At 50.1% G+C, this 25,779-nt stretch overlaps 2 protein-coding genes across 3 annotated transcripts; both read left to right on the plus strand.

The window, feature by feature from the left end:
* The first annotated feature begins 649 nt into the window (after positions 1 to 649).
* On the plus strand, positions 650 to 7,582 carry RND1 (Rho family GTPase 1). Its single transcript, XM_025477474.3, has 5 exons — positions 650 to 892; positions 1,674 to 1,761; positions 4,437 to 4,546; positions 5,419 to 5,553; positions 6,473 to 7,582. Exons 1-5 carry the CDS (start codon positions 773 to 775, stop codon positions 6,716 to 6,718), a joined length of 699 nt encoding a protein of 232 aa, XP_025333259.1. The 5' UTR covers positions 650 to 772; the 3' UTR covers positions 6,719 to 7,582.
* Positions 7,583 to 11,356: 3,774 nt separating this feature from the next.
* Positions 11,357 to 25,673, plus strand: DDX23 (DEAD-box helicase 23). Of its 2 annotated transcripts, XM_025477470.3 has the most exons (18): positions 11,412 to 11,508; positions 11,973 to 12,050; positions 15,925 to 16,133; positions 16,713 to 16,823; positions 17,748 to 17,841; positions 18,145 to 18,210; positions 18,720 to 18,858; positions 19,129 to 19,262; positions 19,393 to 19,505; positions 19,758 to 19,901; positions 19,999 to 20,224; positions 20,522 to 20,667; positions 21,502 to 21,679; positions 22,359 to 22,601; positions 23,021 to 23,172; positions 23,388 to 23,496; positions 24,229 to 24,403; positions 24,753 to 25,673. In XM_025477470.3, the coding sequence occupies exons 3-18, from the start codon at positions 15,925 to 15,927 to the stop codon at positions 24,974 to 24,976; spliced, it is 2,463 nt and encodes an 820-aa protein (XP_025333255.1). In that variant the 5' UTR covers positions 11,412 to 11,508; positions 11,973 to 12,050; the 3' UTR covers positions 24,977 to 25,673. The 2 variants fall into 2 exon arrangements, with proteins under 2 accessions (XP_025333254.1, XP_025333255.1); XM_025477469.3 differs by lacking the exon at positions 11,973 to 12,050 and having other exon boundaries at positions 11,357 to 11,508.
* The last annotated feature ends 106 nt before the right edge of the window (positions 25,674 to 25,779 follow it).

Consider the following 25,779-nt stretch of genomic DNA (forward strand, 5'->3'; position numbering starts at 1 on the left):
CTCTGCCCATCTCTGGGTCAGGAACTCTGTGGGTTTTTTCCAGATGATGCAAGAAGACTCTATCTATCTATCTATCTATCTATCTATCTATCTATCTATCTATCTATCTATCTATCATCAATCTATCTATCTAGGTGAAGGTGATTCCAGACTTGGGTGTTAAAAGAGGCACATCAGGGACTGATAAGGGGGTACCTCAGGAGTCTCTGGGAGAGGAAGCCAGAGTGGTTTGGATGAAGATTAGATGGAACAAAGGGGTCAGAGATCTAGGGGGCCACCCTGCCATCCCACCCCGGGTGCCACCTGTCTATGGTTGAGGCAGGGCCTGCTTTTCTCTTGGGACAACGCCAGCTTGACCTCATTTTCTGCCTTCGTGGCCAGTTTGCTTTTGACACTAATTGATGGACACTCGAGACCATTAATTTTGCTTCACGTCCCCTCCCCCCTTCCTCATACAAATGCAAACAGCGTGGGAATCCCCTTGCAGAGGAAGCAACGGTGCGGCTTTAAGAGAAAGGGAAGGGAGGACGAGGGCACTGACTCAGATTCTCCTCCCATTGGCTGCTGGAGGGGATCCCACCTCGGGGATTGGCCGCAGCAGAGCCCGCCTCCTCTTGTGATTGGCTCAGCCGGGGCTATATAAGGCGGCCGTGCCGGCCCCGTTTTCATTTGGAGGGAGGCGAGGCGGCCGGCTGGCTCTCCGCGCCGAGACGCGCCTGGCGCAGCCCTCTCGTCCCTGAACCCGAGTGCGAGTCGTGCGGAGGCGACAGCCATGAAGGAGAGACGGGCCCCGCAACCAGTCGTGGCCAGATGTAAGCTCGTCCTGGTGGGGGATGTGCAGTGCGGGAAGACGGCGATGTTGCAGGTGTTAGCGAAGGACTGCTACCCCGAGGTGAGCCGCCCGCCCTCCGGCCCCCGGCCCCCGGCCCCCGGCCCCCGCCGGCCGGCCGCCTGCGTCCTCCCCGGGGCCAGACCCCCACCCGCCCAGGGGCGCGACCCCGACCCCCGGCCCGCCGCCCCCCAGCCGCCCCGCCCCCCGCCGCCCGCTGCGGGACCGCCCTGCCTCCGCCTCCCCTGAGACCTGTTCCACTTGTGCCGCCCCGCCGGCTCCTCGGCTCCTCGTCACCTCTTCACCCGTAGGCCCCGATCACATGCCCCCCCCCCCCCGAGTCCGCTCCCGGGAGAGGGACCTGGAGGCACTTGAGAGTCTGGGGTGTCTTCTTGACGTAATACCTGCCGGTCTCCTCATCGCATCCTCAGAGGTTCTGCAGGCGGGCTTCTGCCCTGCGGGGCCGGGCGGCGGGAGGACGTGCGGAGCTAGAATTGGCTTGTGGCTCTAAAACTGGGGGGAGTCTGGGGACGACAGAAATCTGTGTGTTTGCCTCCCTGACCACCCACCTAGGGATCTGGGGGCTGGGGGGCTTGCCCCCCGCACCCTGGCTGGAAGTCGCTCAGATTTCTTTTTGCCTTGGAGCAAAGTGTCTATGCCTCTCCTCTCCCCTCCTTCCCATGTGGCCCCTCCTGCCCCCAGGTATCACCCCCCTTCCCTGCCCCTTAGCTCCTTGCACTTCGGGGCCTCACTAGGGTGGGTGGCTCCTGGTGCAGCCGGCACTAACCAGAGGGTTAGGGGAGTAGGTTTGCTCAGAGAGTGACTAGCCCCTCTCTCTTCACAGACGTATGTGCCCACCGTGTTTGAGAATTACACTGCCTGCTTGGAGACAGAGGAACAAAGGGTGGAGCTCAGTCTCTGGGACACCTCAGGTAAGGCTCCTGGCCCCAGATGCCCCCTTCCCGCCCCCACTGATCTGCTCCAGCTGCTGTCTTTAAGAGATTGTTTCCCTCTTTGATGGGGAGCAGCGTGTATGGTGCTGGCCAGGTAACCGACAGAAGGGGACCTGAAGATTCCTTGGTTGGCAGGTCCGGGGGTGCAGAGCAGATGAGCCCCAAGATGCCACTTCTCTGGCTCTGGCCCCTTCTTTCAGAGGGCTGGGGTGGTGAGGTGTATGGACCCATGAATACAACTGGGGGACGGGCTTCTCTGTTTCCACTCCCTGCCTCTGTATCCCCCCCACCCCACCCACCCCGCCTTTACTGCCCCAGAGCAAAGCTAAATTAAGAGGCAGGAGTCGGTGCTGCTGGAGGCAGTTGTGGTTAAGGCCCCGAGACAAGCCTGCTTTGGGGAAATACTGCTCCTGCCTCAGTTTTCTCTCCTGCATTCCATCTTGGGTCACTGCTGTCCGCCTGCCGCAGCTCCGTTCCACTTGTCATACCGCTGCGGCTCAGGGATGAAGCGATGCATCATCGATGTTTTGGAGGGTGGGGGAGATGGCTTTAATATGGGGCACAGTCTCATTGTAGATAGTGGCGGGGGAGGTGGTGGTGGTGACAGTCACCCCCACCCCCACCCCACCCCACCATACCGGGCTGAGGTAGGAGATGCATGGTCTTTCTGGAATGTAGAAAGCAATATTTTCCCTCTCAATCCTAAACCCTCAGTGCAAGGCTGTCCTTTGCTTTGATTCTGATCCCTTCCCATGATCTCTTTTACCCCAGTTCTTTTTTAGTAGACTGGGCTCAGAGTCATAATTAAGGACTAGGATCCAGGCATAACAGAAAGAAAAGAAAATCCACCCTCCAAAAATGCAATATTCAGGCTGAGTTTAAAGAGGAACTGTGTAAATCACTAGGGGCTTCCTGTTACATATAATAAATATGCCATCCTATTCCTCCAAGAGCTGTTGCTCCCGTGATCTAATTTTTGAGGTCTGAAAAGATTAGGGGTAAGGGGTAAACAGAAAATAAGACTTCCCCTTGCTTTCCCCCCTCCCCCAAACAAAGCAAAACAAAAATTCCTCCACCTGGTGCGCCTTCCTCTGTTGCAGTTCCAGGGCTTGGAGGCAGGGTTCTGGCTATCCTGGACTGTGCTATGCTGGCTGGATCCAACTGGAATGCAGCTTGGCTGCATGATGTATGGGATTTTGTCTGCCCTCACCCTGCCCACCTCTCAGTCTTCCCAGAATCTTACTGCAGCTCATCTCTTTTTACTACCACTGCCCCAAAGTGCCCCCCAGCCACCCCCGCATCAGACTGCAGCCCTAGAATCCCCTTCCAGATAATGGAAAGTCAGCAAAGTGGTGTCTGTTCCCTGCATCACATCCCCACCCCCCCAATTTCAGAAAGGATGCAGGTTACCAGTCATCCTCAAACTCCTTTCAAATTAGGTGCCCACAAAGAAGGAAGGAGTGGTAGGGGTGTGTGGGATGGGGCTTCCCGACACTGGGGCCAGGGTTGAACCTGTTCCCATTATTCACTTGCTGGTCTTAGGGGAGGGGGATCGCCTGAAGCCAGAATGGAGGCCTCTTGCCCTCCCCACCTCTCCCCTCCCGTCTCCTCTCCTCCCTTCTCCTCCCCTCCCCTCCCCTCCCCCTTCCTCAGTACTGCAGTGCTCCCTTCCCTCAGTGCTCAGTGCTGCCTTGCTAAGACCCCACCTCAGAGAGGGGATGGGGGTGGATTGCCTAAGGGGCAGACAGTTATCACAACTCCTCTTTACTCTTTTTTTTTTTTTTACAACCAACCCCCCACCCCATCTTGGATTCCCCCCAGTTTCCATGGCGATTGCGGTGCAGGGAGAGGGGCTGCTTGCTATTCTGAGCACGGATTGTCTGGGTTCCAAATCTGCTACTGTTCCTTCCCCAGGGTGGAGGGGGGGAGGCTGAACCCCTAGCATTCTCCCATACTGGACCACCTGGGTCTGCATTGCCTGCTGCCCTCCTAGCGGAAGGACCCTTGCCCGAGCCTCCAAATCCCTAGCTATTGGTGCTGCTCTCTTTGAAACTGCCTCCCTGAGATCTTGGGGGATAGGGGCTGCAGCTTTTTGTGGGGAGAAAGAGTAAGGCACTGGATCCATGATGTTCCTCCTCCCCTCCGCCAGCCTCCTAGAGTTCTGACCCCATGGCAAAGAAGCAGGGCAGCCAGTTATGTAACAGGCAGGTTTGTTTCTTCTTGGAGAGACCCTGGAGCAGAAGCAGGGAACAGAGGTTGGGCAGCAGGCAGACTCTAGAAAAGAGACCTGAAACAAGCCCTGGTCTCTCTGCAGGGGTGGGAGCTTCCTCCTCTGGGACTCAGAAAACTGGTAGACCTTAAATTAAGTGCACCGTAGGAGACCCAGACAGGGCCAAATGATATTCTACTCCCCCCTCCCCCGCCTTTTATTTCCCCTTTCCCTTTTTCAGGACTAAGGAAGATGGTATTTTTGTTCTGCTTTCTGGCAGGTGGTCAGGTCCCAAGCTTCTAGGCTGCAGCATGTTCCCCTGGGAGATGGGTGCGGCCAACTCACCTAAGGACCGAGAGTGGTATTCCCAGGGCTCTGTGGGCTTAGGCCCATAGCGAAGGGCAAATGCCATGACTCACCATCAGCTCTTTCTCCCACATACCAGGATCTCCCTACTATGACAATGTCCGTCCACTCTGCTACAGCGACTCAGATGCAGTATTGCTATGCTTTGATATCAGCCGACCGGAGACCGTGGATAGTGCACTCAAGAAGGTCAGTGTGGATAACTGTGCCATCTCTAGCTCAGCTTGAGAACAAAAAAGGAATCTCGGGGGCCTTGTTGCCTAATCCCCTCATCTGTAACATGAGGAAACTGAGGCCAGGGAAGGAAGAGATTTGCCTGAGACCATACTGTTAGCTACAGCTCTGGGATGAGAACCCAGATCGTGCCCCCCATGCCTCCTGCCCTCTCCCTATCCTGCTCTGCCAGAGGCCCAGCAAGGAAGGGTGGTATTGAAGACTCAGGAAGTGAAGGATCGAGAGGGAGAACCTTTCAGTGACAGAGTTTGAAGGTTGGAGATGGGGTCTTGTGAAGGCAGCTTCTCTGGAACTTGATCCCAGGCCCATCAGGACTGGGCAAGCCAGGCAGACCCTTGCAGAAATGCTGAGAGGAAATGCCTGGTTTGGGTGGCAAAGTCTGCCCGTACAGAAGAGTCTCAGAATACCTTGTGGAAGTAGTTTCCTAGAAGACTTTGGGATTATCTCCTTTTCTTGGGAAGAGACTGGTTGGCTTCCTCCCTATTCCTCCTGGCTTCCTGGAAGCTTTTTCACTGGGTGGAGGGGGCAGATCCACGTCCCACATGCTTGGCAGAGAGAGGGGAGGAGATTTTGCTCCTGGGCTTCCTTTGGTCAACTGGGCTGTTGAATAAGGGGACAGGCTCTCAGGTCAGTACTCCTGTGGCCCCAAAGGCCTCATGGGCAGGAAGATGATGTAATTCATGCGTCGGTGACGCCATGTGACTCAGGGAGGGCTGGGCTGGTGATAAGCTGGATGGCGTGTATGATGTTGCCAGCTGGGCTTCTCCAGGTACCTGTTAGCCACTGACTCTTCTTCCTTCTTCCTTCCCTTTTACATGGCTCTTCAGTGGAGGACAGAAATCCTAGATTATTGTCCTAGCACACGTGTTTTGCTTATTGGCTGTAAGACAGACCTGCGGACAGACCTGAGCACGCTAATGGAGCTGTCCCACCAGAAACAGGCACCTATCTCCTATGAGCAGGTGTGTGTGTGTGTGTGTGTGTGTGTGTGTGTGTGTGTGTGTAGACACATATGTGTATTAAGGGTAGGGTGGGGAATGGTATAGACAAAGGACTGGACATGTGGCCCTTGCTCAAACTCTCACTATGGCAAGGGAGAATTGGTATTCTGGGGGGCTATCTCTAGTCAGCAAACCAGGCATCTCGATAGGGGCGGGAGGCAACTGTTTACCCAGTTTATACTGTAGGTTGGCAGGTGAGCCATTCCTGTGTGCACCAGGATTTCTCAGATTGTTTTTTGTTGACCACTGGCATTAGAATCACTAGAGGTACTTGTTAGAATTCCTGACTCCATACCTAGAGAGTCACTTGGGAGAAAAATACAGAAATTGTGTTTTTAATGAAATTCTGGGATAATCTCTTTTGCACATGGGAACGTATGGATTTCTTTTTTTTTTTTTTAAGATTTTATTTATTTATTCATGAGAGATACAGAGAGAGAGAGGCAGGGACACAGGCAGAGAGAGAAGCAGGCTCCATGCAGGGAGCCCGATGTGGGACTCGATCCCGGAACTCCAGGATCATGCTCTGAGCCGAAGGCAGATGCTCAACCACTGAGCCCCCCAGGCATTCCCGTATGGGTCATTTCTTTTAAGCCAGTGGTTCATGTTAGAAGCATCCGAGTAGCTCTTAAAAATATGAATGCCTCCCCACAGAAAGGCTGATTTACTTGGTCTGGCATCAGTATTGTTTTAAAAGTGCTACAGGTGATACTAAGGTGCATGTGGGCTTCACCTTCAGCAAATTGTCAGCAGAGGGGGTGGTGGGAGACTGGGCCACGGGTCCCATCTGGAGTAGCCCTGGGGAGTGCCACTGGGCATAGAAGGCAGTGTCTCAGAGCCACCAGGGACAACCACATTGATGACTTCACTCCCTCTGCAGGGCTGTGCCATAGCCAAGCAGCTGGGTGCAGAAATCTACCTGGAAGGCTCGGCTTTCACCTCAGAAAAGAGTATCCACAGCATCTTCCGGACGGCATCGATGGTGTGTCTGAACAAGCCCAGCCCAGTGCCCCCAAAGAGTCCTGTCCGAAGCCTCTCCAAGAGATTGCTTCACCTCCCCAGTCGCTCCGAACTCATCTCTTCTACCTTCAAGAAGGAAAAGGCCAAAAGCTGTTCCATTATGTGAAGTGGGGGTTAGAGAAGGGAGGCAACCTCCCACTTCCTCCCTTGGGTTGCAGAGGCACAGGGAGAGGGAGGATGGGACAATTTAGGACACTGGACATGTGTTTTTCAGATGGCCATGGTGAGGGCTTGGAAGGAGACAGGAATGGGACGAGGAAAGAGCCAGGCCCGGCTTGAGGACCTGACACTGAGAAAGAACCATCACACCCCAAGCCAGGCACTAGGTTGTGGTGAGGGCGGCTGCCCCAGTGTCTCCCCCCCTGCCCCCGCTCCAGAGGAAGGAAAGGTGTGGGGGTGTGGGGGGCATGCTGGCCTCATGGGCTTGGGGGCCTACGGGAGCCTCACCTTCAGCATCATGCCTCTTCCACACAGCGCTTCCATGTGGGCCAGGGGATGGGAGGGGTCCCCGAGCCCTTCCCTTCCCTTCTGAGGAAGCCGCAGAGCAGTGGAGTGGGGAAGCCAAGAGGCAGCTCCCTTGGGAGCAGAGCCCAGGTGCTTCATAACTGAAATCAGAAGGGCAGGAGCTGGTCAGAGCCCATGAGAAGGAAACCTCATCTTCGCATAGCCCATGCCTCATGGAGAGGTGACATCATACATCCATATGCTTCTCACCTAAGTCCCCAGGGTCCGAGGGAGAAGCCTCCAGACCCCCTTCTCTTGCAGTGTGGGGGTGGTGGTGCTGCAGGGGGCAGGGCTGGGTGGGGGTCACCAGACTTTTTCTGCCCTTAGGGCAGTATAGCTGGCATTTGTTTTATAGACTCTTGTCTTTGGAATTGGGGGGAGGGGGGAGCGTTTCAATCTGTTATATGTTCTGTGTTTAAAGAAGAAAAACCTATTTATTAATGAAAAATATAACACATATAAAGGAGTTGGCTCTGTTTTCTTAGTTTCTTTCTCGATTTCCTTTGTCTGGTCTTTGATAATGAGGAAGAAGCTATCCTGGGGCCCTTTCTGTGTGGGAGAAGTCAGAGATGCAGAGTGGCTGCCTCCACTGTTCCCTCACGTCTCTAACAAGGGTCTCCCTTTCCCCCGACCTACTACATCCCCCAAATCCTACCCAAGTCCAATAAGCCAATGAAGAGCTCGTTAGCCCCAGGGCAGGGTTCTTCAACCTTGGAACTAATGACATTTTACACTAGATGATGCTTTGTTGCTGGGGCTATCTTGTGCATTGGAGGATGTTTAGGAACATTCTTGACCTCCACCTGCTAGATGACAGTAGCCTCCCACCTCCCTCCCTATTCTCACAACCAAAATGTCTCCAGATATTGCTAAATGTCCTCAGGGGCAAAATCACTCTTAGTTGAGAACCATTGCCTAGATAGTCTAGAGGAGTGAGAGAGACAAGGTTTGGCAAAATCATCGGTAGAGGATCCAAGCCACTGAGATTCTAAACCCTGCAGAAGGTGGGATAGACTGAAGCCAAGGTTGGGGGGAGGTTCCTGGGGTCCTGGTTTCCTCTGACTTCAAGGAGAGGTAAGGTCTTTCACTTTCTTGATGCCCCTCCCCCCCTGCCAGTTCCATTGCCTGTTGATGGCAGCTCAGGGGCCTTAACATCACTTCCTTTCAGTGACTTACAGCTCTTTTTTCCGAGTTTCATAGTGTGCTGGAAATAAAGTTACTTTGTATGTTTTGAGCACTTACTGTGTGCTCAGCCCCTTGCTGAGAGCTTTCCCTACATTCTCATATTTAACCTTATAATAGCTAACATTTGTTATATGTTTACTATGTATGGGTCAGGGGGCACTTACGAGTTCTTTCTATATTACTTAATCCTGTGATAACCCTATGAGGTACTCTACCTCCTTTTACAGACAAGGAAACTGAGGTTCAGAGAAGTTAGTTAATGTGCCCAAGGCCACACAGTTAGAAAGTGATAGAACCTGGAGACAAATCCACCAACCAGACTCCAGAATATGCACTTCTTTTTTTTTTTGTATTGCTCTCCTATTCTGTGAGGCAAGAAATGTCATTATCCCTATTTTATAAATGAAGAAATAGAGAAGTCAGAGATGCTATATAACTTGCCCAAGATCATACTGCTAGTAAGTAATGGAGTCATAGTTCAACTGGGTCTGGTCTCAATGTTGCTAGCCATGTTGTAAAAGTTGAATAGGAGACTCTACCTACAGTCCTTACTAGAATGTAGTTCCTCTGTCTCCGTCTCCAAAGATGCATGTTTGTGAAAGAACTCGCAGGGTAGGACAAAGCGTATGAGTGTCCTTTAAGCACAACGTCTTACGTGTGTCATGAGAAAGCTGTGCACAGAGTAAGGGTGTCTACCACTGTGAACTTGAACAAACTTCATCACCTTCCTGGGTCTCAATGGACTTATCTGTAAAGAAGAGTTGTAGCCTGGAAATAGGGGGAAAGCATGGATGCCCAATTTAAATGAACCTAGAGTTGAATTCTGGTTTCATCCTTTTAACTATATTGCCACTGAAGGCATAATCAATAAAACGGTGATAATACCCACCTCATTTGAGTGTTCTAAGAAATAAGTAAGTAGGGGATCCCTGGGTGGCTCAGCGGTTTGGTGCCTGCCTTCGGCCCAGGGCATGGTCCTGGAGTCCTGGGATGGAGTCCCACATTGGGTTCCTTGCATGGAGCCTGCTTCTCCCTCTGCCTGTCTCTCTCTCTCTCTCTCTCTCTCATGAATAAGTAAATAACAAGTAAATAAAATCTTAAAAAAAAAGAGAAAGAAGTAAGTAGGGATGCCTGGGTGGCTCAGCGACTGAGCACCTGCCTTCAGTCCAGGATGTGATCCTGGAGTTCTGGGATCAAGTCCCACGTCGGGCTCCTTGCATGGAACCTGCTTCTCTCTCTGCCTATGTCTCTGCCTCTTTCTCTTTGTGTCTCTCATGAATGCATAAATATTATCTTTTAAAAAAGAAGCAAGCAAGTCATAGAAGTTAAGTGTTCAGCACAGAGTTGGGCACTTGGATTCTCAGTAAATACCACTGCGGCTGCTCTTCCTGTGTACGCCTTTGGTCTGATCGTTGAAGTTGCATTCTGTGAGTGCAGAGCCCTCTAGTGTTCACTGCGTGAGTTACATCTCGTAGATCTCAGATCTCCTTCCCCTTCAGATCTTTCTAATAAAATAAAACATTTAAAAAAAAAAAATAAAATAAAATAAAACATTTAGTTAAATCATAACAGTATAGGAGATAGAAATTCTAATTGGAGCTATCTAGGGTAAATGTGGGCAAGTCGAAGGCTGTAGTGTTCTAAGAGCAGAAGCCCATCTCTCCTGGGGTTACTTTGGGCTATTGTGTGTGATGTTCAGGATTAAATTTTTGGTCTATCCTCAGGCTCTGTTTGAAGAGAACTGAACATACATTCAGAGAGAGAAGCCAGCCCTACAGCCACGTGGTATTGAAACCCAAAAGCTGCCAATGGGAAGATGACAAGGGAGAGGGCGTTTAGACACTTCCTGGTATCTACCTAAACCTTGCAAAGTTTAGGGTCTGTTTGTTAAGATTTTCTTTATGAGGGCAGCCCTGGTGGCTCATTGGTTTAGCGCCGCCTTCAGCCCAGGGCCTGATCCTGGAGACCCAGGATGAGTCCCACATGGGGCTCCCTGCATGGAGTCTGCTTCTGTCTCTGCCTGTGTCTCTGCCTCTCTCTCAATCTCTGTCTCTCATGAATAAATAAGTAAAATCTTAAAAAAAAAAAAGATTTTATTTATGAGACACACACACACACACACACACATAGAGGCAGAGACACAGGCAGAGGGAGAAGCAGGCTCCATGCAGGGAGCCCCATGTGGGACTCCATCCTGGGCCTCCAGGATCACACCCTGGGCTGCAAAGTGGCGCTAAACCGCTGAGCCATTGGGGCTGCCCCAGGTCTGGGGTTTTTTGGGGTCTGGGGTGGGGCTGGTGAATGATGAACCATAAGATCAAAGAGAAACCAAGTAAACATACAATTTGGGGTAGAGAAGGCTCGGTGGATGACAAGGAGGTTGGGGGGGGGGGGGGCTAGGAGGAGGAAAGAAGCAAAATTAGGAAGGTAGCCCAATACCTGGCCAAAATCCCAAGGGCAAGAAAATAAGGAAGCCAGGATCCTATTTGGAATGTCGAGAAAACAGGTGCCACAGCCCAGGTGATACCACCTTGCAGGAAGAACTCTGTAACCCGCTTATGGGCTCATTTTGAGTTGGCCCAGTAACTGGGGGTTGTTCCTGCGGGACCAACGTTGCTAAAACGTCCTCCTGAATCTGGGATAGTCCCACACAATGCATTGTCCCACCCTCATTGTGAAATACTAGGCTACTCCTGTAACCGAGCCTTTAGTTTGCCTACCTGTAAAATGGACTTAATGTATCTCGGATTTTTTTTTTTTTTTTTTTTTTGCAAAAGTCCTTTTCCACAAACGGCACAGTATGTGTTGTTATTGCAGTTGTTAGTTACAATTAAGCGCTCTCGATATCTAAGGAAGCCCCTGAATTCCTTCGGCGGAAGCCCCAGGCCATGGCAGCCTAGGAGCACCGCGCGGCGAGAGCACCTTGGGCTTGGAAGCACACCCACAGAAAACGGAGTCCCGCAGGCTCAGATGTTTGGCGGACCACATTGCCCAGCAGACCCCTCGTCCCGGGGCCGGCGCTCGCGCGGTGCATTATGGCATTCGTAGTCCTCAGGCCTTCGATGTCGGCCCGCCGTCTCGCACCAGGAACTCGCCTTCCCAGCTTGCCGCGCGCGGCCGGGGATGCAGCTCGGCGACCAGGAAACGGGAAAGATGGCGGCTGCTCGGCGACGTTGAGGCCGCGTTGGGCGGTTCAGACTCAGAGTGGTGAGTCCCGAGCGTTGGAGGCGGTCCCCGCGAGCTTGCAGAGAGGGCGAGAGTGGGGGCACGGCGGTGGCCCCTGCCTCCGGGACGAGGCGGGGAAGAACGCTTCAGGGTAGAGGGGGGAGCCCGGAGAGCTCTGGCGGGCTGGAGCGAAGGGGCGCGGGCCCCGGGGCGGAGTATTGGCTCCTGGGGACACAGGCCAGGTCCCTGGACGATGTTACGGGCCAGACCTCTGCCCATGAGCGCGGCCCCTATGATACCCTCTATCCGAGCTTATCCTTCATGTTTCGAGTAGCCCTTGCTCCAGCCAGACCGGAACTTTGGCTTTTCTCCCAGAATCAGTCATGCTTTCCCGCCTCTGCGCTTCCGTATTATTTCTTTTGCTGGGAATGACTTTTCCGCGCCCTCAATTACACATCTTCCAATTCTACCTGCACTGAAATGCTCAAGAGCCACTTCCTCCACAGATCTTTCCAAATCCCCTTTTGTAAATGAAAGGAAACTTCTTTGAATTCCTATAACACTTCATCTGAGCCTTCGTCTTGGTAAGTACCTGGTACCCTCTATTGTTCTGTAACCTTCCTTTGGACGGGATCTTCCTGATTTATTTCCTTTTGTAACTCAACACGACATCCAGCACAGTGCCTTGCATATAGTAGATGCTTGTTAACTACCTAATTGGGTAAGAGAAAGAATCTGCCCCCTTTATCCTACAAGACCTGAGGAACCCAGAGACCGGGAGGTTTGCAAGGAAGGCTGCTGGGAAGGGATGACCCCGGCGGGCCTGCTTATCAGGCCCTTGTGAGAAGTGTAGCCTATAATAAAAGTTGCCTATATTTACTGTTTCTTTTATTCTCACTTCTCATTCTCTTCTAAACTCACTGCACTCAGGCTTCTACTTTCTCCAGGCCATCAAAACAGCTCTCGTCAAGGTCACCAACAATCTTAATTTTTCCAAATGCAGGGATCACTCCTCTTTCTCCTAGTCTTTTTCTGCTTGGAAAAGTTGATCACTACCCCCCCGCCAGCCAACACACTTTTGGCTTCTGTGATGTCACACTTACTTTTTTCCTGCTTTCTTAACAGCTTTTGCTTCTTCTTCTTTTTTTTTTTTAAGATTTTTTATTTATTTATTCATGAGATTTGGGGGTGGGGGGCTGTAGAGACACAGGCAGAGGGAGAAGCAGGCTGCATGCAGGGAGCCCGACTTAGGACTCGATCCCAGGTCTCCAGGATCAGACCTGGGCTGAAGGCGGCGCTAAACCACTGAGCCACCCAGGCTGCTCTGGCTTTTGCTTCTTTACAGTCTTTTTTTTCTGGTTCCTCCTTTGCCTGACCTCTAAATGTTACAGTGTTCCAGAGCTTAATCCTGGTTCTCTCCTGTTTCCTTCCTTTAACTGGACTGTCTACTCTGGTAATGTTATTTAGTGTTCCATGGCTTTGAGAAGTTATCTATATATCGGTGACTCAAATTTTTGTCTCCAGGTTCTCCTGAGTTCTAGAATTGCATTTTCAAAACGAAACTTTTGATTTCCTCCTAAATCTGTTCCTTCTCCAGTTATTTCTGGTCGTTAATGACTCCGTGAACCGTTAGTTTGGTCAAGCTGTAAATTTGGGACGTATTTCTGTGTCTCCTCTTTCCCTTTCTCCTTTCATCAGTAAGTCCTATTAGCTCTGTTTCCAAGTATTTCCTGAAGCTTTCTACTTCTTCCCGTCTCCGTTGCCACTTTCCTAGAACAAGCTACTGTCACCTCTTGCCTAGACTACTAAATGGCATTCTCAGTGATTTTGTTTCTACTCTTGCCTCACTATTCTGTACTTTCTTGCCAGTCACCAAATTCTTTAAAAGTGTAAAATTAGATCACATCACTTCCTGTTGAACACCCCTTAAGGTTCCCATTGCTGTTAGATTGAAATTCGAGTTCCTTCCCCCTGGCCTAAAACACATTTCCATGATCTGACTCTGGACTATCTCCCTAAACTCATGTTGAATCATCTTCCCCTTGGTTCACTGTCACTCAACCACACAATTTTTAAGGCAAACATGCTGAGCTAGTTCTTGCCCCAGTGTCTTAATACTTGCTGTCTCTTCTACCCAACAAGATCTTTTCCCTAATCTTCATAGTCTCTTTTCCAGCATTCAAATCTCAGTTTACACGGCATCTAAAAAATTCTTTCCTGAGCCCTCGCTCATTCCTACTTTGCCCCATCATATCCACTCTGTTTTGTTCTGTTTATTAACTGTCATTACTATTTGAAATTCTCTTATTCTGCTTGTTATCTGCTTCATTGGAACTTAAGCGTTATGAGATTAGAGATTGTTTACTGCCATTATCTCCAGTAGGTAAAACAGTTTCTGGTGCCTACCAGGTGCTCAGTGAATATTTGTTGGAAGAGTGAGTGATGTCCAGGATGCTTTATAGAGAAGAGACCTTTCTTCTGGATTGTTTTCTTAGGGTTCTAAGTAGAAGAGATATAAGTATAATTGCATGATGTACTGCTGTAGAACACTCAGTCGTTTCTCAGACAGTTGTGAAACAAAATGGGTTGTCTTCACCTTTTGAAAGTACTACTTGTTCATTTTTCTCTTCTTTATACGTTATCCTTTCTTAAAGGTATATGGCAGGAAATTAAATGAGGAAAGGAGATTGTAAGCAAAAGCCTAGGGAGCTGATATTCCAACTGAACCGCTAGAAGATAAAATAAGTTCTGGGTCTTAGGGATGGTGGTGATGGTGATGAAGTAGAGGTAGATTCAGACTTGGTGTCATTTTGGCTCCTGGCTGAAGCAGATTTTGTAGTCTGAAGGACAAGTGACAGTGGGACATGATGTTCAGTGTCCCCCAGGCAGGAGGGGAAAGGAACAAATTCCTGCTGAAATCTTTCATGGGACGGGGTAATGGTCAGGGCTGTGAGAATCTGCGTAGACTGTCAGGATGTTTGTGACCTTTAGTTTTTGGTAACTTTTTTTCTTTCTATTCTGAAATAAAGATTCAAAAAAAAAAAAAAAGAAAAGAAAAGGAAGAAAGATTCACAGTAAGTTGCAAAAAAAAAAAAAAATAATGCATACCCTTCACAAAGTTTTCCCGTTGCGAAATGAGAAGTACATTTCTCATTAATCTGGGTGAAAGTAAGTTTGTATCTCCATTTAAATTTAGGTATTCTTTGAGGTGCTGATGATAACCCCAAATCTCAAAGCTAAACTCTTTTTCTTTCCTCTTTTGAGCTTTCTTTACGAGCTCAAGAGAACTTACCTCCCTTAGTCGTGTATGTGTTGACTGATCCCAGTGGACTGGCAGACCGACTAGACTCCTAAAGCAAAGACTAGACTCTAGGAGCAAAATGGGATGCTTCTAGAGGTAGCTGGTATACTGTTCACTCACTAGCATTTCTTTTAATGCTCTTGCCGTTTAATTATAAAAATAAGATATATTCATTGTATATTTATATTTAATTTTTATTTATTTTAAAGATTTTGGTTATTTACTTGACAGCGCGAGAGATCACAAGCAGGAGGAGCAGCAGGACTAGCGGCAGAGGGAGAAGCAGGCTCCCCTCTGAGCAGGGAGCCCAGTGTGGGGCTCAAACCCAGGACCTGGGACAATGACCTGAGCCAAAGGCAGACACTTAATCAACTGAGCCCCAGTATACCTTTAAAAATGAATATATAGGGGGATGCCTGGGTGGTGCAGTCTGTTAAGCATCTGATTCTTGCTTTCAGTTCAAGTCCTGATATCAGAGTTGTGAGATCGAGCCTTACATCGGGCTCCCTGCTGAGCACAAAGTTGGCTGAAGTTTCTTCCTCTCCTTCTCCCTTTGCCCTTCCCCCCATGCTGGCATATGCATACTCTCGCTCTTTCAAATAAATAAATCTTTAAGAAGAAAACCAGACGTGAATATATACAAAAAGGAATCACAGAGGGACAGTGTAGTATAATGAATGAGTCTCTGAAGCCAGACCACCTAGCACTCTGTCACTTACCACCTGTGTGTCCTCAGGCAAGTTACTTTATATACCTGAGCTTCCATTTCCTCATCTGTTAAGTAGGCATTCTAGTATATCTACCTCATAGGGTTGTTTTGAGATTAATCAGATTATATATAAGCATTATATATATCGATTATACATGGGGCACCTGGGTGGCTCAGTCAGTTAATCTATAGCCTTCGGCTCAGATCGTGATCCCAGGGTCCTGGGATCAAGCCCAATGTGAGCTCCATATGAGCCCACATCAGGCTTCCTGCTCAGCGGGGAGTCTGCTTCTCCCTCTGCTCCTTCCCTCTGCTCATGCTGTCGCTCGCTCTCTCTCTCTTTCTCTCTCTCTCTCAAATAAAATCTTAAAAAAAAAAAAAAAGATTATACATACACAGTTTAGAATAGTACCTAGTACATAGTAAGTATTCCTCTTATCCATGACAGATGGCAGGAGAGCTGGCTGACAAAAAGGACCGGGATGCATCACCTTCCAAGGAGGAAAGGAAGCGATCTCGGACTCCTGAGAGAGAGCGAGATAGAGACCGGGACCGGAAGTCTTCCCCATCTAAAGACAGGAAGCGGCATCGTTCAAGGGATAGGCGTCGGGGAGGCAGCCGTTCTCGCTCCCGTTCCCGTTCTAAGTCTACGGAAAGGTAAAGTGTAACTTTGTATGTCTTATATGGGAAGGGAGAGTACATTTCAAACGTCTTCATTCTTGGTTCTTCTGATGCCTCCAGTATTAGGATGTTAGTCTTTCATATTTCTCTACCTCTAGTGATCTAGTAGCTCTTAAAAGTTAAGAGGGAGGGGCTCCTGGGTGGCCCAGTGGTTGAGTGTCTGCCTTTGGTTTAGATCATGGGTGCTGCATCGGGCTTCTCGCAGGGAGCCCACTTCTCTCTCTACCTGTGTCTCTGCCTCTCTGGGTGTCTCTCATGAATAAATAAAATCTTTAAAAAAATGGTAAGAGGAAACTTGTAAGATGAAGGTCCAGGTGGTCGAGGAAGATTGTTCCTCTCTTCACATGGGTGATGGCCTATCGTTACCATTAATGCTTAGCAGTACAACCCTGATCTAGAAGACTTTCTTCGAATTCCCTCATAGCTTCTCCTGGACACACTCCAATTTGTAAAATATTACTTTGTGTAGAAAAGAGCATGAGAACCTCTTTAGGGCTGCAGTGAAGCTGGATACTTTTAAAATAACACATGATTTCTTAAACTTGCTGTCTTTAGAGAGCGAAGGCATAAAGAACGAGAACGGGATAAGGAGCGTGATCGGAATAAGAAGGACCGAGACCGGGACAAGGATGGGCATAGACGGGACAAGGACCGTAAACGATCCAGGTACCTGAGGGAATGGGGGTAGGCTTTAGGAGAATGCTCCCATCTCTTCCTCTCTGCCTTGGAGCTGGCTCAGTGTCATAGGAAAGAAAGTTCTTAGTGACTCCTACCGGTAGTGATAACAGCTGGCTTTTTTAGAAGGCATGTATCCTTCGCTGCTATAACCAGTTACTGAAGTCACAACTATTTGAGGGTCACCTTGTTCTTAAAGGTTAGAAATTAGTTGAAGAGGCTTACCAGCCTACGAAACATTCTCTTAGCTCCGTTGGACCATTCATTCAGGTTTCTATACAAGATAGCATATATTTGTTAGGATAGCATAATGCCCCAGTACCTTGATCTGTTTCCCTTGGAAACTTTGTATGCAAAGTTTTTATTAGGCTCTGAGTGCGTAAGTTAGAATTCAGGGCAAAGGACACAATTCCCATAACAAATACAGGGGCTTGTTGAAGATCTCTTGTAGATTGGGCTTGTAGCAGTTGTGGGGGAAGGATCACTGGGACTGGTAGGAAGGAAGCATGGGGAGGGAACCTACAGAGCAGTATTGGGGAAGGGTGGATGGTTGGAGGGGACCTTGTAGACTAAATTTATTGTGTATTATAAAATTGAGCAAGATTTTTTTTTCAATGTGTATGTGCTATTTGGAAGAGAGATTTTTGCCCTCAGTAGTGAAGACCCACTTGTGAGAAGAGATTAGTCTTGGAAAAGGAGATTCAGTAGAATGGGGCCAAGCAAGGCCATCATTAGATTTCAGAGCGGACAGAGTGACCATGCCTGCAAAGGGAGCTTCAGGGCATGATGGGTGGCCATGGGCCAGTCTTGTTGAGTCATGGAAAAACTTCATCCTCTTTGGGGCTCAGCCTGACCCTCTTCAAGGAGCGGGGGTAAGACAGTGATATGGACCTCTCCTGTTCCTTTTCTTTAAAGTTTATCTCCTGGGCGAGGAAAAGATTTTAAATCTCGGAAAGACAGAGACTCTAAGAAGGATGAAGATGATGAACATGGTGATAAGAAGCCTAAGGTAATGGGCAGCCCGGGTAGCTCAGCGGTTTAGCGCCGTCTTCGGCCCAGGGTGTGATCCTGGAGACCCGGGATCGAGTCCCACGTCAGGCTCGCTGCGTGGAGCCTGCTTCTCCTTCTGCCTGTGTCTCTGCTTCTCTCTCTCTCTCTCTCTCTCTCTCTGTCTCATGAATAAATAAAAAAAAATCTTTTAAAAAAAGAAAATCCTAAGGTAAAGGAGAGGAAAGATTTCTCTCATCTTCCTCTTCAGTTTGTTCTCCATTACTGATCCTTTATGTACTGAAGTCCTGTGTTTCATCTTCAGGCTCAGCCGTTATCCCTGGAAGAACTTCTGGCCAAGAAAAAGGCTGAGGAAGAAGCTGAGGCAAAGGTGAGAATGTGGAGGTCTCTGTTAGTTGGCAGAGCTGCTAAAGCATCACAGACTGAGGCACATAAACAGTTCTGGAGGCTAGAAGCTAAGATCATGGTATCCGTAGGGTTGTTTCTTTGAGGCCTTTCTCATTGGCTTGTAGGTGGATGTCTTCTCTGCCCTCACACGATCTTCCCTCCGTGTGGGCGTGCCCCCAGTGTCTCTGTCCACTTAGGAGGACACCCGTCACATTGGTTTAGTGTCCACCCGAAGAGCCTCATTTTACCTTAAGCACTTCTTAAAGGTTCTGTCTCCAAATATAGTAATATTCTAAGGTCCTAGGGGTTAGGGTTTTGACATACAAATTTTGAAGGGGACAGGCCATAGTGGGGTCCTAGACCTATGTGTGTTTTCCATAACAGGTGTAATGCCTGAGCAGATATTGTTGGGCTCCCTGCCAATTCTGCAACAGTGGTGCGATTATACCCTGCTCCTGTGTCCTTTGTTTACAGTTCCAATCTATTTTGTAGCCCAAGTTCCTCTCCAAAGCAGAACGAGAGGCTGAAGCCCTAAAGCGACGGCAGCAGGAGGTGGAGGAGCGGCAGAGGATGCTTGAAGAAGAGCGGAAGAAAAGGAAACAATTCCAAGACTTGGGCAGGAAAATGTTGGGTTCGTTTTCCTCCCCGTGTAGCCCTTGGATGGGTTAGGAGAGGGTGGGAGGGGATTGTCACTCTTGAGAGCCAGAAACCAGTTTGCTCTGGAGTTTGGAAAAGGGAGGGTGTGGGAGTTGATGAGAAAAAGACCTTTGTGTCAGGTCTCCATTTCCCTTGTATTGTAAATCTCCCACTTCTCGTTTGGTGTCTGTTGTCTGGATCCTCTCCATGCCCTCTCTTTTCTTGCACTGAGCTCTTCTGCAGCTTTGCTTTCCTTGATCTGCAGAAGACCCTCAGGAACGGGAGCGTCGGGAACGCAGGGAGAGGATGGAGCGGGAAACCAATGGAAATGAGGATGAGGAAGGGCGGCAGAAGATCCGGGAGGAGAAGGATAAGAGCAAGGAACTGCATGCCATCAAGGTGCGGGCCTTGCTTCGGTATTCACTTCCCGCGCCACGCACACAGAAGTTTGGTCTTGTTATTTGGCCATTCTGCTCTCTGCATGTGAGGTCGGGGTGGGCCTCCAGCTTTGCCTTCTGTCCCTGGGCAGGAGCGTTACCTTGGTGGCATCAAGAAGCGGCGCCGAACGAGGCATCTCAATGACCGCAAGTTTGTCTTCGAGTGGGATGCATCCGAGGACACATCCATCGACTACAACCCCCTGTGAGTGGCTTTGGGGCCTGAGCACTAAGTCTTTTACACTAGGCGGTTCCCGGAGAGAACTAACTGGTGACCACAGAAAGAGAAGTAAGATTCTGGGACGGGGACAATGGTAGGCGCGTAGCTGGCCAGCTCTCCAGGCGAGGGAAGACTGGCTGGAAAGGTGTTGGTATCGGCACCTGTCCGTAGTCCGCCCTTCCCTCCTGCTGCCCCAACAGCTTCTCTCTTTTTTTTCTTCCTTTGTCTCAATCTCAGATACAAAGAACGACACCAGGTGCAGTTGTTGGGGCGAGGCTTCATTGCAGGCATTGACCTGAAGCAGCAGAAACGAGAGCAGTCTCGTTTCTATGGAGACCTAATGGAGAAGAGGCGGACACTGGAAGAAAAGGAGCAGGAGGAGTGAGTGGGAAGGCTAGGGGCGGTTGGGCAGAGCCCAGAGCCTACAAAAAGGAGCTGGAGGTTACTGATCCCACTCGCTCCTCACGTCCTGCTCCAGGGCCAGACTCCGCAAGCTCCGTAAGAAGGAAGCAAAGCAGCGCTGGGATGATCGGCACTGGTCCCAGAAGAAGTTAGATGAGATGACGGACAGGGACTGGCGGATCTTCAGAGAGGACTACAGCATCACCACCAAAGGTGGCAAGATCCCCAATCCCATCCGGTCCTGGAAAGACTCTTCTCTGCCCCCGCACATCTTGGAGGTCATCGATAAGTGTGGCTATAAGGTAAAGAGAGGCAGACTGGCCCAGAAGATCTGACTTGTTCCTATATTCTAGGGGAATCATACTTACTTTGGGAACAGGAAGCTTTGTTCCTTTGTTCCTCTGTTTCGTGCCTTCTCTGCCGGGGAGCACTAACGTGATGCTGTCACTTTCTGGTGGGAGTATTAGCCTTTGTTGACTGTGTTTCCTTGCTGTGAACTGGTGTCCTCCTCCTGTGCTGGCTCATGTGCCCACTCTGTCAGCAGTAGCTTGGGTAGCAGAACTCCATCTGTACCTATTACTCCCTCTGGGTCACTGCAGGAACCAACACCTATCCAGCGTCAGGCAATCCCCATTGGGCTACAGAATCGCGACATCATTGGTGTAGCTGAGACTGGCAGCGGCAAGACAGCGGCCTTCCTCATCCCACTGCTGGTCTGGATCACCACTCTCCCCAAAATCGACAGGTGAAGTCAGCTGGCACCAGCTGGAGTAGATTTGGCTAGGTGGGAAGGGTCACAGTGGCAAATAAGCATTTGGTTTTCTTTCTTTCTTTCTTTTCTTTCTTTTCCTTCCTTCCTTCCTTCCTTCCTTCCTTCCTTCCTTCCTTCCTTCCTTCCTTCCTTCCTTCCTTCCTTCCTTTCTTTCTTTCCTTTCTTTCTTTCCTTTCTTTCTTTCCTTCTTTCTTTCCTTCTTTCTTTCTTTTTTCTTTTCTTTCTTTTCTTTTCTTTCTTTTCTTTCTTTCTTTTTTTTAATGAGTTTTATCTACCTCTGTATTTATGTATTTTAAGTAGGCTCTATGTCCAGCATGGAGCCTAGCATAGGGCTTGAACTCACAACTCTGAGATCAAGACCTGAGCTGAAATCAAGAGTTAGATGCTTAACTGAGTGAGCCACCCAGATGCCCCTATTTTTAAGTAATTTCTACACTCAGCATGGGGCTTGAGCTCACAACTCCACAGTCCGGAGTCACATGCTCTTCCAACTGAGCCAGCCTGGTGCCCCCATTTGTTTTGCTTTTTAAGTTATAATCAGAATCCCGGTTCTTTAGTCTGGGTCAGATATTAGGGAATAATTAGATCATGGTATCAAAGAAGTGTGTGATTTGGTTGGCAAGGACCACTCCCTGAAGAACATGGCTGTCCTGGAGTCTGTGACTTTTAAGTGAGATCTTTGCATCCTTTTCCCACCACCTTTCCCATCTCCATAGCTACCCTTAAGAGTTGACTTTGTCTTGCTCCTGTTTGTGGTTGGATGAGAACCAAAGCTCATGGAACTAAGGGATGCCCCATTTACCACAGGATCGAAGAGTCAGACCAGGGCCCTTACGCCATCATTCTGGCCCCCACTCGTGAGTTGGCTCAGCAGATTGAGGAAGAGACCATCAAGTTTGGGAAGCCACTGGGCATCCGCACTGTGGCCGTCATTGGCGGCATCTCCAGAGAAGACCAGGGCTTCAGGCTGCGCATGGGCTGTGAGGTTCGTTCACCTAGCCGGCAGCCAGCCTGCTGTGTGAGGGCTCTGACTTTGGGGGCTGTGTTTCTAGTTTCTGCCACGGATGGGCTGTGTAATGAAGAAAAGGACTGGCTTATATGTATGTGCTGTTACTTAGAACTTATGCACAGATAGGTAACGTGCACATTAATTCTACCAGCGACCGTATGAGAATAGGTAGGTTACCTCCATTGTACAGATGAGGCTGAGGCTCAGGTCACAGCTGGCGAGGAGAAGAGCTGAGATCCATATCCAAAGCCCGCCAGATCATGCCTTCTCGGGGTGAGGGGAAGATAACTTTTTATAAGAATTCTGATGCAGGAATTGAGTCTTTGCAGACTTTTTGGTATAATCCCTTTATGTAACCTTCTCCGTAGTTGCCCTTGGTTCCTCTTCTGTGTAAGAAAGTTCCTTCTGATTTTGCTCTTCTGTCTAACCTTCTGTACTTTACTCAGAAAACCTATTTATCCCTAAAAAAAATCCAAGGTAACAACAAGGGATTTCATGCCAGTTCTTATGAACCTTTGCTGCCAATCCTAACTGGAGGTTGGGGTCCAAGTTCCTTAGCATTGGAGGACTGTTGCCCAAGGGGATGGATAGTTCACAGGAGGGAGGAGAAAGAGATACATGCTAGGGCTGCATGTGTTTCCACTGTGCCCTCCAGATTGTCATCGCTACCCCAGGACGTTTGATTGATGTGCTGGAGAACCGTTACCTTGTACTGAGCCGCTGTACCTATGTGGTTCTGGATGAGGCAGATAGGATGATTGACATGGGCTTTGAGCCAGATGTCCAGAAGATCCTGGAGCACATGCCTGTCAGCAACCAGAAGCCAGACACAGATGAGGCTGAGGACCCTGAGAAGATGTTGGCCAACTTTGAGTCGGGAAAACATAAGTACCGCCAAGTAAGGCTGCTTCGCTAGGCTGGGAAATGGGGGCGAGTTGCCAAAACTGCTCTGAGGCCCTTCTTGCCCTGGATGGGCCCAGAGTACATTTACCAGCATGTCAGTCCTCCGACAGTCCTAGCTGTGTAGCCATGGGCTGTGCCCTGGAAAATCATTCCAAGGCATTATGCTGCTCCTTACCATGGGTGCCAGCAGATGCTCTCAGCCCTTCCTGTCATCATAGGATGTAAAGGACCTTGGTGAACAGGTACTGAGGAAAGAAGGGGGAAGGCAGAGGACACCGTTTCCTACGGTGGGGTTGTCAAAGCCTACTCAATGGCTCGCTGTAGGTTCTTTAGCCCAGGCTACGCTGGCTGTGCTGATGGGGGATATGTGGTGGTGTCCGCCGGGGCCCAGGGCTGAGCTTCCTGTTTTCATAGACCGTCATGTTCACGGCCACCATGCCCCCGGCGGTGGAGCGTCTGGCCCGGAGCTATCTTCGGCGACCGGCTGTGGTGTACATTGGCTCTGCGGGCAAGCCCCACGAACGTGTGGAACAGAAGGTCTTCCTCATGTCAGAGTCAGAAAAGAGGTACGGGGGCAGCTGAACCAAGAAAAATGTGATGGAGAAGGAGCTTTTTTCAGTACGGGGGATGGAGGGTAAATGTTCTGTCGTGTTGGAGAACGGCTGTTTTCTTGTTCGGGGTGCCATGGGTTTAAGGTCCTGGAATTGGTGTTGGTAGATCCAGGTGGGCATCCCACTCAGAGGTACGCCTCTAATGTTTCTCCTCTTACTCTTCTCCCCAGGAAAAAGCTGCTGGCAATCTTGGAACAAGGCTTTGATCCACCCATTATCATTTTTGTCAACCAGAAGAAAGGCTGTGATGTTTTGGCTAAATCCCTGGAGAAGATGGGGGTGTGTCTGGCAGGGGAGAACCAAATCTGCTCTCTTTGGTGGGGCATTCTAAAGATAGAGGGGCCCTCGAAGCCTCTTCCTTTCAGTTCTGTCCCACTCTTTGACCTCTTTAATATTCAAGTCAGGGCCAGAGGGAAAAGGGCAGTTTGATGGGGATGAGGGATGGGGTCTGTTGCTGTGATTCCCTGTCCGGACCAGCAGTGCCAGTCAGAGCTGTCTTGGGTCTTCCTCCAACGGGGCTGAGCCAGGGACAGGTTTTGAGCCACACATCCTGAGGCTGTGGAATAGTGGATCAAAATTCTTTGTGTTGATCTGTGTTTGGGAAAGGGGGTGGCATGGTCAGGAGGGAGATGTGGGTGATCGGTGTCCTTTACTCCTGCCGCTGGTGTCTGAAGGCAAGGGTGTGTCCTCTTAAGTGTCTTGGTCCCCGCTTGCCACCCTCAGCCTCATTCTCTTTGATGACTGCCCATCTCTCTGGCTTCACCTCCACCCGCCCCACAAGCTGCTTTACCTTTGAGCTGACTGACTGCCCCTGTCACCCCACACCCCGCCGTCCCCCTTTCCTTCCCCCAGCCTGCCTATCCTCTTGCTTTCCGTTGCCCTCATTCTCTCTCCTTCCTTCCCCTTCTACCCTACTGCTCTGCAGCCCTCCCTCTGTGTCTTCACTCCCTTAACTTCTGTGTCTTTCTGTGAGCCCTCTGCTCTTTCCTCACCTCCTCCTTCTTCCAACAGTACAACGCTTGCACGCTGCATGGTGGAAAAGGCCAGGAGCAGCGAGAGTTTGCACTGTCCAACCTCAAGGCAGGGGCCAAGGATATTTTGGTGGCTACGGACGTGGCAGGTCGTGGTATTGACATCCAAGATGTGTCTATGGTTGTCAACTATGATATGGCCAAAAACATTGAAGGTCAGTGCAGGGGAAGCAGCTTCCATCCGGGTAAAGGGAGGCTACTTGTTGGGTGCTCATTCCTCACAGCTCCGAGCCTGGGATTGCTTGTTCCAGTGAGACAAGCTCTGCTCTCTAGCTCTCATGGGTTTGTTGTCCCAGTACCTGGGACAGGTCTGTCCTAGAGGCGGGGGGCTGCTCTCAGCCTGGGTGTGGTGGGACAAGTGCCGTCGGTGGTGGGGAGAGCACTGTGGGTGCTGCAGGGTCAGGTGGCACAAGTGATATCAACCCCGGGGTGGCGTGGGGTGGGTGGGTGATGCCTTCAGAAGGGAGGCCTGGTAGCCTCAGTGGCATTCCTCCCCCTCCCCAGATTACATCCACCGCATTGGCCGCACGGGCCGAGCTGGCAAGAGTGGTGTGGCCATCACCTTCCTCACCAAAGAGGATTCTGCTGTGTTCTATGAGCTGAAGCAAGCCATCCTGGAGAGCCCAGTGTCCTCCTGCCCCCCAGAGCTAGCCAACCACCCAGATGCCCAGCACAAGCCAGGCACCATCCTCACCAAGAAGCGCCGGGAAGAAACTATCTTTGCCTGACACAGCACTCTTCCCATCAGTTTAAGGGCATGTGCTGAAGCCCGTTCGTTCTTCAGGACCCTCACATCTCTCTTTCCAGGTCCTCACTCTTTCGGTCTTAGGAAACAATCAGATACCTTGGCCCACACCCTCAGGTCTGAAGGCCTGAGCATGGGGCAGCAGAAAGAGAGGAAACTGCTGGAGGGGCAGGGAGAACGAAGCAGCACAGGTGCTGGCCCAGCTCTGCCCCTCCTGAGGGCCTTGGGATTGCATTGGACCATCAGCTCTTGCCAGTCATGGGAGCCGCCAGGTGGCATTGCCTCACAGATTTGAACAAAAACCTGGCTGCCAGGCTGGTACCTCTTCGGCACGGACCTGACTGCAGAAGTGGCAGCAGTGTCGTTGCCCTCGGTGACCCCGGGGTGGGGGGGCGTCTGGCACCGTGAGCGTTAAGAACCTTGGACTATGTCATTTCGACAGCTCTTTGTCCTTTCGGATTATAAAAAAACAAGTTGAGAGCCTTGTTTAGAGCTTGCACGGCCCCTGTGCCAGGGGGTGCTGTGCACTCTAGGCATCCCTCACCCAGGGAATTTTTTTAGTAGATGTGGGGACAGGGTGAGCTGGCTGTGCCCATCTTGAAGTCACTGAGTGAAATTTTGTTTTTTATTCTCTGAGAAGATGAGTTTGTATGTTCTGCGAATAAACACATGAAGACGAAGGCCGTGTTGAATTCTAGCTACACTCCATCTCCCAGGTTCTCTCCGCTGCCACAGGAGATAGGAGGACAGCCCTTGCCTCGGTGGGTTGACTTGGGAGATGAAAGA

This window comes from Canis lupus, chromosome 27, assembly GCF_003254725.2.
Source record: "Canis lupus dingo isolate Sandy chromosome 27, ASM325472v2, whole genome shotgun sequence".
NCBI lineage: Eukaryota > Metazoa > Chordata > Mammalia > Carnivora > Canidae > Canis > Canis lupus.

What these genes read in the sequence shown, in the direction of transcription:
- RND1 (XM_025477474.3), top strand. Translation starts at nt 773, where the DNA reads ATGAAGGAGAGACGGGCCCCGCAACCAGTCGTGGCCAGATGTAAGCTC. An exon ending in CGAAGGACTGCTACCCCGAG is followed by an intron (nt 893 to 1,673) that starts GTGAGCCGCCCG and finishes CTCTCTTCACAG; the next exon opens with ACGTATGTGCCCACCGTGTT. An exon ending in TGGATAGTGCACTCAAGAAG is followed by an intron (nt 4,547 to 5,418) that starts GTCAGTGTGGAT and finishes ATGGCTCTTCAG; the next exon opens with TGGAGGACAGAAATCCTAGA.
- DDX23 (XM_025477469.3), top strand. Translation starts at nt 15,925, where the DNA reads ATGGCAGGAGAGCTGGCTGACAAAAAGGACCGGGATGCATCACCTTCC. An exon ending in AAGGACCGTAAACGATCCAG is followed by an intron (nt 16,824 to 17,747) that starts GTACCTGAGGGA and finishes TTTTCTTTAAAG; the next exon opens with TTTATCTCCTGGGCGAGGAA. An exon ending in CTTGGGCAGGAAAATGTTGG is followed by an intron (nt 18,859 to 19,128) that starts GTTCGTTTTCCT and finishes CTTGATCTGCAG; the next exon opens with AAGACCCTCAGGAACGGGAG.